We start from the raw sequence: 15,511 nt of genomic DNA on the forward strand, positions 1-15,511 counted from the left end.
AAAATGCCAAGTTATACAAAATCCTATAATTTTAATCTCTTTTAATTTAAATTAAATTTAAAACTAAATATTGATACAGAATTAAGTCAAGTGTCATGTTATTAGAATTTAGTCTTAAATTAGAAGAAGATAAAATCTCTAAAAAAAAAAATCAATAAATCTAATTTTAAAATAGGAGATAAAAAAAATAAAAATAATAAAGTAGCAAAAACCCTTTATTTATGGGTTTTAATTTTACGTGTGTAAAATGAAAGTAACCTAGTTTAAGTTGCAAAACCCTGATTCATCCATTTTCATCGAGTTTCCGGTGAGAGTTTGACGGCCGCAGACATGTTGGACATCAACCTATTCAGAGAAGAAAAGGGTGGCAACCCCGAACTCGTCCGCGAATCCCAACGCCGTCGATTCGCCAGCGTTGAAATTGTCGATGAAGTTATCAGTCTCGACAAACAATGGCGAGAGCGTACTCATCTCTCTCTATCTCTAAATCTTTACCGTATAACAATGGCATCGATCTAATCTTGTTTTGTTGCAGGTCAATTCCAGTTGGAGAATCTCCGAAAAGAATTCAACAAGTACAATAAGGAAGTCTCCAAACTCAAGCGTGTAAGCATCACGACATTCAATTTTTACTTTTTACTTATAAACATGCAATTGTAAATTCCATTGTTGTTGATTTTTATCTGCGTGTTAGGCTGGTGAAGATGCAACTAAGTTGATTGCTGAATCTGAAGTGATTAAGAAATCCATAGCGGATAAAGAGGTTGAGGCTCTTGAAGCTCTAAACAGTTTGAATACTAAATTGGAAACCATTGGTAACCTCATCCATGATTCCGTTCCAATCAGTAATGATGAGGTCTGATCTAGTTCTGTTTGCTTTTACTTTGATTATATAAGCTCTTCAAAATTCATGGAATAAATCATAAATCAATGCTTTAGGCCAACAATGCTGTTGTTAGAACTTGGGGAGAGAAAAGAGTAGAACCTAAACTCAAGAATCATGTGGATCTTGTTGACCTTCTCGGGATAGCAAATTTGAAGAAAGGTCTGTAATTTATTCATAAACTCAATTTTTGTGATTCTATTTAATTTATGATTTTGAGATTTGTAATGTTATTCTGTGTCAAATGTTTCTGTTTTCACCACAATACTTCTGATCTATTTGTTTGCTTCCTTTATCATTTTTTTGTGTGTTTTAGTTTATCTGTCGAACTAGTGCATATTTGCACAATATCTTTCTGCTACAATCCCCAATTTTGACACTGTTGAGTATTTTAGTTTGATGTAACATGTTGCTTGATGCCTTAATATTTAATTGCGCATCATCATTTTCACTGCATCTGTCTTTTCCGATGAAGCTTTTTATGTTAATCACTAATGGGACATTGCTGTGTTTCGGCTGATGTAGCTTTTGATAGGTTCTTTATTTCTGATTATATACCTTCTCTGAATGTATCCTAATCTTTTTTTGCCATGTTGTTTGATACATAATAGGAGCTGATGTAGCTGGAGGTAGAGGTTTCTATCTCATAGGAGATGGCGTTCTTCTTAACCAAGCTCTAATCAACTTCGGGAACGCATTTTTGGGGAAAAGGGAATATACCTTGTTACAAACCCCTTTCTTCATGAGAAAAGATATAATGTCCAAGTGTGCTCAATTAGCCCAATTTGATGAAGAGCTTTATAAGGTAAAATTCTCAAGTTAATTCAAATGTTGATTTGGGTGGTTTTGAGTTTGCTTTGTTTGAAAAAGAGTAAAATTAGAGCATGTGTAATAGAGTAGAAAATAATGAGAACAGCATGCTAATTTGATTTTATTAAAAACATACTAGTGATGCATCTGTACACAGTTCGTAGTCTATTACAAGCTTATAATTTGATTTTAAGATTCTCATGCTTTATCTTTTTAAGGTGCCAAACTGTCAGAAACCTTATTGCAGTGTTTATTTTTTCTGTTGATTTATTTTCATGCATGAGGATAAAAATGCCACCTTTGTTTCATTTTATTTTCCATTTTAAATTTTTGTAAAGGAATTGATTTCCTTTTCCTTGCTAAAACTTTAAAACAAGAAGCATACCGGCTTAGTCTCAATTTTAAACAAAACTATCTAACCTCACACTTACTGAGAAATTTAGCTAAGTGTAGTCAATTTTCTCTATCTTAGACTAAATTGCATTCTTTCTTATGTTTTTTTTTTGGTTACATTCTTTCTTATGTTTTTGACAGAAAAAATGTGTGCATTCTGAAACGTGATATTCATGAAAACTTGTTCAATGAAATAAGTTATTGAAAAAGAAAACTTATATTAATGAGTATTTTAGGATGGCATCATTGAAGATATTAAAGGTAGTTTTATATTTGAGGTTTTGAGGCCACAGAATATGAATACTTCTGTGCTTAGTAGCAAGCCTAAGACCACCCCCAATCTTTTCCTTTGATCTGGTCATATCTAAGGATATATTATATTAGGTAACTGGCGAAGGAGATGACAAATATCTGATTGCAACAGCAGAGCAGCCACTTTGTGCATATCATATAGATGATTGGATCCACCCTAGCCAGCTACCCCTTAGGTAACATGAATTTATTCACATGTTTCATATTAAAACTGGAAAACTATGTTATATTTTTAATTTTGGTAACATACTTTCTGCAGGTATGCTGGATATTCAACTTGCTTTCGTAAAGAAGCTGGATCTCACGGTCGGGATACTCTAGGAATATTCCGAGTTCACCAATTTGAAAAAGTAGAGCAGTTTTGCATTACCTCCCCAGTTGACAATGATTCATGGGTCATGCACGAGGAAATGCTTAAGAACTCTGAGGAATTTTACAAGGCGGTACGGCAATGTCCTTCATAATAAAGTCATTTTTTTTCGTTTGAGCTCTTGTTTTGAAACGATTTATAAAAGAGTAGTTTACGTTCCCCTCCCTTGAGGTATATGGGTGTTATATATTATATAATACTCATGTATAAGAAGAAAAGATTATCAAAACCTATGAAGCACGGACACCTCAAATTTGACCCCGACACTGACACTGACACGGCGACACCAATAATAATTTGAGAAAGAAATTAAACGTAATCACAAGTGTAGGTGCGAATGTCTGATACTGACACGGACATTGGCACGCCTTTTGTCAGATGCCACATAGGTCAAAACCAATGACACTCATTTAGTATGGTAATTTTGAAAGTTGTTTTACTAATGTAACCTTGCATTGAATGTTTTCACACCCACTAATATGAAATGTTAAAAAGTTCTTTACAATAAAAAAAAAGACACATTTGACTTTTTTTTTTTTTTTAAAATATTTGGAACCAAAAAGTCCTAAAAGTTTCTTATATATGGGACCTGAGGGAGAATAGTTTTGGAATGGTTGCCGAATCCCAGGGTAAAATTAATCTATGGGATTAGTCTGCCGTCTTGTTTTTGACTTGTCAAACATGTCTAAACTCATGTTTAATGCATCTCAATATTTCTCGTAAGGTTTCATATGTAGGAGTAGGACTTTGTTGTATGTTAGAGATTATTGCCTGTCTTCTGTCATTACATCATTCTATTTCATCTTGCTGTTCTATTGCATAGAGATTGTTATCTTGGTTGTTTTGAACCTAAATTGATAGCTTTCTTCGCCCTCCTTTTTAGTTTCAATATTTTATGTAATTACATTTTATTTACTGCAGTTGAACATTCCATATCAAATTGTTTCCATTGTATCTGGTGCTTTAAATGACGCTGCTGCGAAGAAGTATGATCTTGAAGCATGGTTTCCAGCTTCTCAAACTTACAGGGAGTTGGTATCCTGTTCAAATTGTACTGACTACCAGGCCAGAAAATTAGAAATTCGATTTGGACAGAAGGTCAGTTTTGCCCAAGTTCATCATATTGATGGCTTCATTACATCATATTGATTGCTTTATTACATAGTATTATTCAATTACTTTAGGATGATGTTCATTTCCAGAGGAGAGAGAGAGATCTTTCCCAGTTTATGTCAGAATTTCCTAGTAAGTGTAGCAGATATGAGGATGTTGTGTTGGATGTATGGTAAGACTAGACAGGATAAGATTAGAAATGACAATATTAGAGAGAGTGTTGGGGTAGCATCTATTGAAATTATATTTTCTTCTCTGGTGACTAGTTTTTCATTGAAATTATATTTTGCAGACAAGTAAATTTTATCTACATTAAAACATTCTGAGAATAGCTGTTAGTAATGACGATGCTTACTTCTGTATATAGGCCTAATACATTATGCTGTTAGACCCTGCTGATAGCTTTCAAGTGTGTCAATGACTGCATACATATGGTTTGCCATGGGCAATATGTTCTTTTGGCTAACTAATTTCAACCTTCTACAAGACTGTAATTTCATAATTTTGACTGTTATTCTTTGCATCTTTTTTCCTGTTGCAGACTAATTCGCAGGAGAAGAAATACGTTCATTTGTTGAACTCTACTCTCACTGCTACTGAGAGGACCATGTGCTGCATACTTGAGAACAACCAGAAGGAGAATGGGGTAGAGATACCAGAAGTCCTCAGGCCATTCATGGGTGGAAAGACTTTCCTGCCATTCAAGAACAAACCGAATAACGAAGCCAAAGGGAAGAAATCGAAGGCTTAATTGCATTATTTTTAGTCTGAATGATATTTATGAAGAGATTAGTTCAGAATTGTAGGTTATGACCACTATCATACTCTTCATCTAAACTGTTTTTCAACCACCTTCTCGATGTATGGTTTGAATACTAGTAAGTTATCTTCAGGAACATGCACAATATTGTGCAGAAAGGACACATGTCATATTCTGTAACTCATCAATTTATAAACCTTGTGTTTTGTTGACTCTGTTGGGTTGGTTTTAAACATTGTGAAAGGTTTAAGGTTCTGTATCGATCAGCCAGTTTTGCATTAAAGTTTCTGTGACAACAATGGCTAAACATGTTCCTTTTTGTTGCCATATTATGAGTAATGATATTTAAGTGAAATTCAGTGCAAGTGACACCTGGTTTATGGGATTAGAATTCTGAAGTCTGCATTGGTTTCTATCTTGCAGGGCATTGAAACATGTTCAATTTAATCGAGCTGCCCACGTACTTAATTCAATTAGGAATTTCATTGGAAAGAAGAATGCAGTCTGGAAAATTGGGACTAGAATTTTCAATGTATTGTAGTAGGGAGGGAATGTCTAGGTTTACAGCTATGTTTTTTTTACGGATAGTTTTACAACTATTATTGTTTTTACCTTAAAATTTGCCAGTTTCTGAATCTGTATTGTAAGAGACGGAAATTTGGATTCTGTCGATGATTCTGAGAAAATCCAATTCTCGTCTTAGGATTTGAGGATTTAAAATAAAGTCTGATGCTAAAAGAATATATATATATATATATATATATATATATATATATATATATATATATATATATATATATATATATATATATATATATATATATTAATATTTTTTCCTTAGCGAACACTTTAAAAATAGAAAAAACTAGATATATTTAAATAGAAGTCTAATAATTTCCTCTGACGAACACATTTTTTGATTTCTTTTATAATAATAATAATTTTTTAAAAAAATTTGCAAATAACTATATATATATATATATATATATATTAGAAGCATGCGTCTACTCATGTGTTTTTTATTTTATTTCTATAAATAAATAATTCCTTCATGGCATTGATCCTCAAGGCATAACATTCTAGTAAGTGAGATCGTAAGTCTCCCATTCTTCATGACATTGTGTGGAGACTTGACCTTTTTTCCTTTCATGGGAGCTAGTGGCATACTTGTAGAATTATCCAAGTTGGATGCCTTCTTATGGAAGATGTCTTGGTTTAAGGTTTCAAACTTGTGAATGAATGGTTGAGTGTTCTTCAAAGAATGACTTAATCAATTAGAAAATCACCATTAACTCTTGACTAACATTTGACTAACTCTTGTTAATATTGCTCTTGTTAATATTATTTTACTTTCAAGTCATTTACTTTATGCAATTTAAATTTCAGTCATTTATCATTCATTGCCATTTACACTTCATATAACTTGTTTATGTTTATGTTATTTTCACTTTGCTTATTTGAGCCATATATTGTGAATTCATATACTTTGTATGTTTTGCTTTTGCTTATGGTCTTAGGATCTTAAATTACCTAACAATAACAAAATCCCTAAAAAAAACATTTGGTGGACTGTTGAATATGATATGAACTTTTGGACTTAGGATTAGGCAACATTCCCTGTGCAAAAAAGACTTGGCCAATGCCAATATTTTTAGACTGAGCCTTCATCTGATACAAGCCTTGGGATTTGTTTGAATTCATCTGCTACTTTGTCTTTGTGCTTAATTGTCATTTTGATCTTGTGTCTGATGCTTTGTTCTGAGCTGATCAAGAAATATTTCATCTGATGCAATGAAGGTTGTTAGCTATTGGAGTGCTTGCTTGGATGTGGCTATCTTTATTTGATGCCTTGGTCTTCATAATGTCTGGATTGCTCATTGCTTATTGTTTATTGTCATATGAAAATAATTCCAAGAGAAAAGTTACTCCATATTACATTCCAAACAACTTTCATGTTGAAGTCAAGATCTAGTTTTCCTAGGAACGTCATTTTTTATGGTGAATGATTATACGTCATTTTGTCTGAACCCTAATTAAAAGGTCAACTTACAAGGATCATAACTTGATCAATTTTTATGAGAAGAAGGACATCCAAGTTTCATGATCAATTTTAAGATGTCCTCTCCAACTTTTATTCTTTGAGAAATGTCAAATTCAACTTTCAAGGGCATGTTCCAAGAGAAAACATTATAGGTCATTTTGGGCCATTTCCATTAAACAAGGAATTTTCCTCAACTTCTAAAATTCATAACTTCCTCATGACAAACCCAAATGAGATCAACATTATTACCTAATTGAATAGGTTTGAAATAGATACAACTTTGATGAAGGAACTTTTTCCATTTGAAGCTCATAGCAAAAGTTATTCAAGGTGGAAGAAGTGAACATTTGACTTGGTACTTAGATAAATTTCAATTATGTTTGATTTTCCAAACATCCACCTCAAAATTAATCATGATCCAAGCTTCAAATAGAAAAGTGTTCAACATGAAAGTTGTTCCCCTTGATCACACCTTTCCAAAAAGCCTAAAATCACTTCATTTGGCCAAGGTTTGGATGACTCGCGCATGGTTATTCTTCATGGTTCCATTTGGATGAATCTCATTACCACTTTTCAATTTCAAATGCATTGCTTCATGTTACACTTTCAGCATTGCTCATGATCATTTTTGGACTGAATTACATCATCTCATGGGCCTACCACACGCCCATGCAAGCATGCATCTCACTTTTTCAATTTTGGGAAATTTTTGAAGTGTGCAAAAAGCAATGAGCAAGCCTATAAATACAAGTGCCTTGAGCTCAGAAATGATATCTCTTGCCCAAGCTTCATCCTCATTCTCTCCCAAACCCTATTGAAAGGATAAACTTGAAGATTTCTTAAGAAATCGAGTTTCAATTCTCGTTCTATTTTTGAATTGAAACTCCAAGAGTCCAAGCTTTTTAACCATCTAAATCATCTTCTGCAAGCTTTTAGAGTCAAGCCAAGCCAAATTGGAAGCAAGATCAAGCCAATTTGAAGCTACTCGAAGGTGAAATTTCAGAAACTTTTCTTCTTCGATTCTCCTTCATTTCTCATCCATTTTGATTGATTGTTGGTTTGCTGAAGTCCTACTAATGTAGGCAACAAGATTGAGTTGCTTTGAGATCAAATCGAAGCAACTCAAATCATGATCCTCAAAATTCAAATTCCCGTATCTTTCAATAAACTTGGAGTTGGAGAGAATTGAGGCCAGATTCGTGCTCCTGAGCATTTTTCCTTCAAAAATATATACTCACTTTCAATTTTCTATTTGGTTTATGGTGGACCATTCCGGTGAGGTCCACCGGAGAAGATGACCGAAGCTATGGCTCCGGTGGTGTGCTGACATTGCCTAGACCATCTGATCTTGGTTCCACGTTTTAATCTGGACCCTTACTTTTGTATACCACGCGTGTGATGCTTTGACTGAGGTGTATCGTGGATAACGCACGCGTGACCATCATATATGTCACCTCAATTAATGAGGGATATCTGATGGCCCTTGTTTTTTTGAATTTCTTTTTATTTTCTGAATTTTCATTTATTCCCTTTATTTTGTTTAATTCATATTAATTTCATTTTTAATCCAAAAAATATGGGACTTTCACGAAAAATCTTTAAATATATTTGTCTTCCATATTCTTAAATAAAATTGTTTTTTTGGATTAATTTTGATATTTTTCATGAATTAAATGTTTTTGTGTATATTTTCAATTGTTTAAAAATACTTCTGACTTTTTAAAAATCACGAAATTTTTTGTCTAAGGTCCTTTGACCTTGTCTGGCCTAGGATAAATCCCTTGGCCATTTATTTGGTGTTTTGAAGGGATTTTAAGTTTTGACCAAATTAAAATGCATTTTAATTCATTTTTAATGTTATTTTTAATTGATTAAATGTGTAAAAATATTATTGAGCCATTTTTATGGTCTTGTGATGTTTGACTTTCTCTTTGGGCCTTGGTCAAGGTTGATTTGACTTTTGTTGGATCAAAACCATTGGATTTAGGGGATTGATGAAATTTACATTTCATCTCCCTAAATGAATTGATGGTTTTGATTTGATGAAATTCCTCTCATGATCAATTTGTGTTTCTATCTTTCCCTCCCTCTTTATCTTCATCCCTATTCTTCCATATTCCCCCATTTGACCAATGAAATCTCTAATGTCTAAAGATTAATTGATCCATCAATGACCTTGTGTCAGATGAATCAATACAAGTATGACTAAGATAGGTCCCTCCCCCCTGATCTTTTCATTTAGTGTGTGGTATGTTTTAGGAGTTTGGTTCTTCATACCAAATCTCTAACATGCATTAAAACCTAAATTTTTATTGCCCGACCTCAGATAGTTGTGACTTATACATAAGTCCAATTACGACTGCTTAACATAAAGCTAAATTTGACCCTCAAGGCATAACATTCTAGTAAGTGAGATTATAAGTCTCCCATTCTTCATGACATTATGTGAAGACTTGACCATTTTTTCTTTCATGGGAGCTAGTGGCATACTTGTAGAATTATCCAAGTTGGAAAATCACCATTAACTCTTGACTAACTTTTGACTAACATTTTACTAACTCTTGTTAATATTGCCATTGTTAATATTGTTTTACTTCCAAGTTGTAAGACCCTAATTTTGACCCTAAGATCCCTCATGGCATCATATCATTGCACATTGCATTTGCCTCAAGGATCATAGCATCTTGACTCCTTAATCTTTGGGTTGGGACTTGTGTGAGTTGGTTTGAGATCACCAAGCATGCTTGAATTGTATATTATTGCTTTTCTTATTTTGATTACTAACCAAAAGCACAAAAATATGTCACTAACTTGTTTTGTTTTGAAGCTTAAGCAATCATGAGATCCCTTGCTCCTAGGAGGCTCCTATGCTCAATGAAGTGGCTAGATGAAGATGAAAGCAAGCATGACAATGGTTCCAAAAGCTCTAAATCATCATACATGTTTCCCAAGTATCTCAATTTGTCAATTTGATAAAGATAACCCAAAGGACTTGAGGATTGTTTCCCAAGGAAACCCTAATTCAACTGTGCATTGACTGTGCATTGCTCATGAAGCAACCTCAACCTATGATCAAATTCAATCAAGGGAAGTTCCTTCATTCATTATTTTATGCATATATGAGCTTATGTGAGTATCCTCAATCATTCATTAATCAAGATTTGAAGTTTGGCCTTGAGAAGTTGACCAGTCAAGTCATCTGACCAAATTGGAATCCACTGAGACCTAACTTTTGATGTGTTAATCAAATGAAGATGACCCCAAAATAAAAAATGTTCTTAAGAATCATATGAACAACTTTAATGTTCACCCAAAATTCATTTGAAACATGGAAGGTCATCATTCATTTTAAAACATTATAGGTCATTTTGACTGAAACCCTAATTTTGGGTCAACTTCCCAAGGATCTAACTCCTTCATTTTTTATGATTTAGAGGTGATACCAATTTAATTGGAAATATTAATATGTATACTTCAAATGTTATGTTGGACAAAATTTCATAATCCTAAAAGAAAAACATGTGATAATACAAAACATTATAGGTCACTTTGGAACAAAGCCATTGAATCTTGAAAATGTCCAACTTCAAGTGCCCACAACTTTCTCATAAAAAATCCAAATGATGCAAAATATAAGTCCAAATGGATTATCATGAAAATATCTACAACTTTTATGTTTTAGGGTTTTTTATTTGAGGCTTTCATAATTGAAACAAAAGGGCTTGAAGTTGGTCACTTTTGGCAAATTTTTCAAAGGCATGTTTTGTACATCTAACTTCATGATCAGTTTTCATAAATTTCCAAACTCCAAATGGATTTTTTTCCAACATAGCTTTTTTTCCTTATGTCAAGACCCTTCCAACCATTACTCACATGCCTATCTTTGGATTTTATATATAGGACTTTCGAAGAGAGGAACATTTGTGATCAATTATGCATTTCACTTTGTAACTTGAAGCACAAGCCAATGCAACTCAGAATGCACGTCCATTTCAACTCCAAGTGACTTCAACTTGCATTTCCATTTAGTTTTGGGCCTCACATGCGCCTGTACAGGCCCATGCATGGAGGACCCAAAGATCATGCACACGAGTTTCTCCTCACCTTGCCTTGCATTTCAGCTATAAATAGGAACCTTGCTTCATTCAATTATCAACCTGAAGGCGCCTAAAGCTCTGCTGAAATTCATTCCCAACCTCACACCAAAGGAATTCTGAATTTTCATTTCTCTTTTCAAGTTTGAATTTCAACAAAATCAGTTGATCTTCAACACTTATTCCTTAGCCTTGCACTCATACCATACCTCAAGATCAAGCTGCAAGCAAGAGTTTGGTTGGATCGTGCTCATCAAAGTTGCACTTCAAAGGTTTACATCTCAACTGTTTTGATCTGAATCTCCTTATATGATGTGATTTTCTTGTGTTTGTTTGGTTCTCTAAAGTCCTCGTGTGAGAGGCAAGTCAATGGTGGCTTTAATTTCATGAATTGCTGCATTTCAGATTGAACACCTGGATTTTCCATCTCACATTTCTCCTTCCATAGGGATCTTGAGAGAAATCTAAGGTTACAGGGGTGATGTACATCACCCTAGCTTTAATTTGATATAAGGCACGTGTAGTTTGGTTGAAGTTGCAAAACCTGCAACTGGTGGCCGGTTTCTGTTTGCTCACCGGAGAAGACAGCGGTTTCCACCACCGTCCCCACGTGGAAGAGCTCTGGCCTTTGGATCTCACATGAGCCTTCTAATCTCAGCCTTTGCCTTGTTTGACTTTTTTTTTATTTGTTTTATTACGCGTTGGACTAATGATCACCATGCGCGCGCGCCTCAGAGCCGCAGGATGGTCCACGTCAATTAATGAGTGTTGATCATGCGCTCCTGATTTTTTCTATTTTTATAATTTCTGTTTTATTTTCTTTAATTCCTTTTATTTTCAAAAATTCATAACTCTTTTATTTGGAATCACAAAAATATGGGACCAATTGCAAAAACAATCTTTTAAAATCTAGTTTCATAATCTGATTCTTATTTATTTTTCTGATTCAATTTAATATTTTTTGTGAATTATTTTGTTTTTAATAGTTTTTAATTCATTTTAAATACTTTTTGATATTCAAAAATTCCAAAAATATTTTCTTAACACATTTGGATCATGATAAGTCTATGAAAATCTTCTCATCAATTTCTTAATTGATTTGAGATTTATTTGAGATTTTAATTCATTTGTGTTATATTTTAATGCTTTTAATTAATTTTAAAATAGTTTCTTTTTTCAAAAAATGTTGAGAAAATTTGTCAAACCTTGTTTGACCATGTTAGACTTATGATGATTCAATTGGACTTATCCAAGTTGATTTAAATTGAATTTGAAGTTTGACCATGCTTTATTCATTTTATTTTATGTATTATTTTAATTCCAAAAAATACCAAAAATAGGTTTGACCTTTCTTGACTTCTAATCTTCATTTCCCTTCTGTTTACCATTGGTTGAAGTTGATTTCATTTACATTTGGACATTATGTTTTGGTTATGTCATTTGAATCCTCCTATTTGTTCATTTCATTTCATCTTCATCTTCTTCTTTTTCTTTTGGCCAATGAGTTAATGATTTGTGGTTAGCCTTGACATATGAAAGGCTTAACCTTCTTTGATCCAAATCAAATTCAACTTGATCAAAGATCAAGTGAATTGCTTTGTGTCCAAGATAGGTTGCTTTTTGGTCAAGCAAAAAAACCTAAAATCCATACAAGGCCTTTCACTCTTTTCTTTTGGCATGGCAAGTTGTAGGAGCTTGGCTTACTAGTCATGATCTCTAACTTGTGTTTGTTTGCCTATAGTTTTATTGACCGGCTATAGATAGGTGTGACTACTATATTAGTCCACTTACGATTGCTTAACATATCGCTAAATTGCCTTATGGCACACTAACATTAATTACTAATTACTAACTTTTAATTCAAGCATTTAATTCTTGCAATTTACTTTAATGCAATTTAATTTCTTGCTCTTTTATTCATATTGCCTTTTCCCTTTGCTCATTTGAGCTCATGTTTATGTTTATGCCATTTTCCTTTTGCTCATTTGAGCTTATTATTGTATATAAATATATTGTTGCCTTGTGATTGTTTTGTGATTGTTTGTGTGAACCCAATGCAAAAGGAGAAAGGACTTAGAATTAGGACCTCACCTATGCTTAATGGAGTTCAAGAGAAACTAGGCCTCATGCCTTTAGAATGCTAATCTTGTTGAAGAGCAACTAGGCCTCATGCCTTTAGAATGCTTAATCTTGAAGTTGTCTTCAAAGGACCCATAATCCAAAACTCTTTCTTTGTCCATTCCTCTTATTGCATTATGAACTTTTTGATTGTTTGTTCTTGTGTGATAGGGATTCCAAACTTGAGATAGTAAGAAGGACCATTGTCATGAATAGCCAAGCTAAGAAAGACAAGCCAATTGGAGATCCTAGGAGCTTGAATGTTTAATTGTTTTGATTGCTTGTTGCTTTCTAAGTCCAAAGGAAATGAGCATCTTGAATCATCTTTATGATCTCAAGAAAGGAACTCCAAGGGTTTTATCTCTCCTCTCATATTTGCATGTTTAGGACTAGCCCTTCTCTTCTTCTCTCCACTCTTACCCAAGCCAAACTCATTTTGTGCAAACATTGACATTGTTTTCAAAACTAGAAACCTAGGCCATATACCTTTGATTTTTCAAACTCTTTTCATTAATACTTATTTTGAATTGAATCTTAAGTCAACTTTGACCTCATTTTGTGAATACTTCTAACTTGTAAATACAACTCACTTCAAGTTGTTTTTGTGGTTCCAATGGCCACCTTTGCTAAAACCTTTTCCATAAACATTAGCCATAGGTTTGAGTTATCATATTGGTTGATGTAAACCTCACCTTTTCCTTAGTTATTGGACTATAAGTCTTCCATACTTATTATAGGGTGGAACCCTCACTAGTATGTTGTAGCTCTCCTCACATGGTGGATTGTTGGTTTAGGTTGAGTTTTCTCCCTTTGATAACAAAAGACCTTAAGGCTTTTGATTAAATCAATTCACCAATACTTTGAGATTTTTACCTCGAACTACGAGGTTTTGATCCTACCTTTGTGATGGTACGTAGGCAATGGGTGAAGGTGAGAAAAACAAGAAAGGGGGGGTTTGAATTGTTTGAAAAAAATAAGCGCTTTTGCAAAATGAAATCACACAATGATTTTATACTGGTTCGCTTAAAACACAAAGCTACTCCAGTCCACCCGGCCAAGGTGATTTCGCCTTCAACAAGGACTTAATCCACTAATCTTGAAAGATTACAAACAACCCCTAAGAGAGAAGAAAATCTCTTAGTCCTCTCAAGTCTACAGACTACAAAGAGTCACTTGAGGAAATCAAATAAAAATAAGATACAAGATGTGTAATCTAGAGTGCTTCTAAGAAAGCAAATATTACAAACTTAAGAACAAATTTTTCACTTGATAAGCAAAAGCTTAGTGAAAATCTTTGAAGAACAAGGATGTTTTTCTTGAGCGTGATATAATTTCAGTATAGTTTTGGCTAGTGATTTCTTGCTTACTGAATGAGATTTCTTCTCTATTTATAGGAGTTGAAGTAGAGTTGAAGTAGCGTTGAATCTGTTGGATATTGAGATGTAGTTACGCCATTCCATTAATAGCTTCTGCAGTAGACTTTTTCTCTTAGAAGTGACTGCTTACCACAAGTAGTATCTTCTCTCTTGGAAGTGGAGATTAACGTCTCTTTCTAATTGAGGAAATCCATTTGCAGAACTTTAACTTGGCTTAAACGTTACTTCATCATGATTAACAATTCTGATTAGAGTCTTCATGTATCTGGAGAAACTTGGGATCTGGCTTCTGATGTTATTTCTTGAGAGTTCAGATAGCGCTGATAAATATCAGAGTTTTATAGAAGACATTTGTTCAGAGTCAGAGCTTCTCGACTTTACATTATGTTCAGATGCTTCTGATACTTTGCAGTTTTGTTCAGAGTCAGAGCTTCTTGAAACGAGATTCCACTTTAGATGCTTCTGATACTTGATAATTTGTATCTGATCTTGTTGTGCATCTGATGACATCATCAGATTTATTTCTTCTTTCTTTAGAACCCTGCACACTTAGAAACTTTTCGTTAGGGTGCCATTTTTGGTTTCATCCTTTGTTATCATCAAAATCATGGAGTCTGTTGTAGAACACTTTTTGTTCTTACAATTCCCCCTTTTTGATGATGACAAAACAAATAAAATTATCAGATGAAACATGAAAAATATTAGATCAGATAGACAAAAGCTCCCCCTGAGTTAGCGCTAGGGAGTTCAGAAGTTCTTACCGGAGCTTTCCAAGTAATTAAGTTTCTGAAAAATTTCTGTAAATGCTTAAATTTTATGTTAGATAAACTTACTTAATCAAAGCTATTTATATCAGAGCTATTTCTACAATTGTTGCAGAATGCTTAAGGTTTTAGACATAATTTTCATCAGAGCTATTTAATAATTTCTCCCCCTTTTTGGCATAATAAAAAAAAAAGGCATAAAAAAAATAAAAAGAATAATAAAGAGAAAAACACTTCATTAAAAAGCACAAAGGCAAACAACAGTCAAAAACATCAGATTCAAAGAAGAATATCAGAGCTAACAAAAAAAAACAGAAGCAAAAACACTAGGCAAGCAAACAAAATAAATCCTAAGTGCCTAAGGGTTTGGAGGTTGAGGAAGTCTCTGAAGCAACATGGCAAACATGTTCTGGATGTTTTCATTCAAAGCATCTTGCTTGTCCATCCTGGCACGAAGCTCATTCTGATCTTTCTTGA

General features: G+C 33.6%; 1 protein-coding gene across 2 annotated transcripts; it reads left to right on the top strand.

Moving 5' to 3' along the window:
• The first annotated feature begins 222 nt into the window (after positions 1-222).
• On the top strand, positions 223-5,384 carry LOC127098391 (serine--tRNA ligase). 2 transcript variants are annotated; one of them, XM_051036976.1, is made up of 10 exons: positions 223-463; positions 536-606; positions 695-856; positions 940-1,045; positions 1,495-1,688; positions 2,471-2,574; positions 2,658-2,841; positions 3,690-3,866; positions 4,423-4,612; positions 5,064-5,384. In XM_051036976.1, the coding sequence occupies exons 1-10, from the start codon at positions 331-333 to the stop codon at positions 5,180-5,182; spliced, it is 1,440 nt and encodes a 479-aa protein (XP_050892933.1). In that variant the 5' UTR covers positions 223-330; the 3' UTR covers positions 5,183-5,384. The 2 variants fall into 2 exon arrangements, with proteins under 2 accessions (XP_050892933.1, XP_050892932.1); XM_051036975.1 differs by lacking the exon at positions 5,064-5,384 and having other exon boundaries at positions 4,423-4,853.
• The last annotated feature ends 10,127 nt before the right edge of the window (positions 5,385-15,511 follow it).

Source organism: Lathyrus oleraceus, chromosome 6, assembly GCF_024323335.1.
Source record: "Lathyrus oleraceus cultivar Zhongwan6 chromosome 6, CAAS_Psat_ZW6_1.0, whole genome shotgun sequence".
Taxonomy (NCBI): Eukaryota; Viridiplantae; Streptophyta; class Magnoliopsida; order Fabales; family Fabaceae; genus Lathyrus; species Lathyrus oleraceus.

Coding starts and splice junctions, on each gene's coding strand:
- LOC127098391 (XM_051036976.1), top strand. CDS start 331: ATGTTGGACATCAACCTATTCAGAGAAGAAAAGGGTGGCAACCCCGAA. Junction 1,689..2,470: donor TTGATGAAGAGCTTTATAAG/GTAAAATTCTCA, acceptor ATATTATATTAG/GTAACTGGCGAAGGAGATGA. Junction 4,613..5,063: donor ACCGAATAACGAAGCCAAAG/GGAAGAAATCGA, acceptor TTCTATCTTGCA/GGGCATTGAAACATGTTCAA.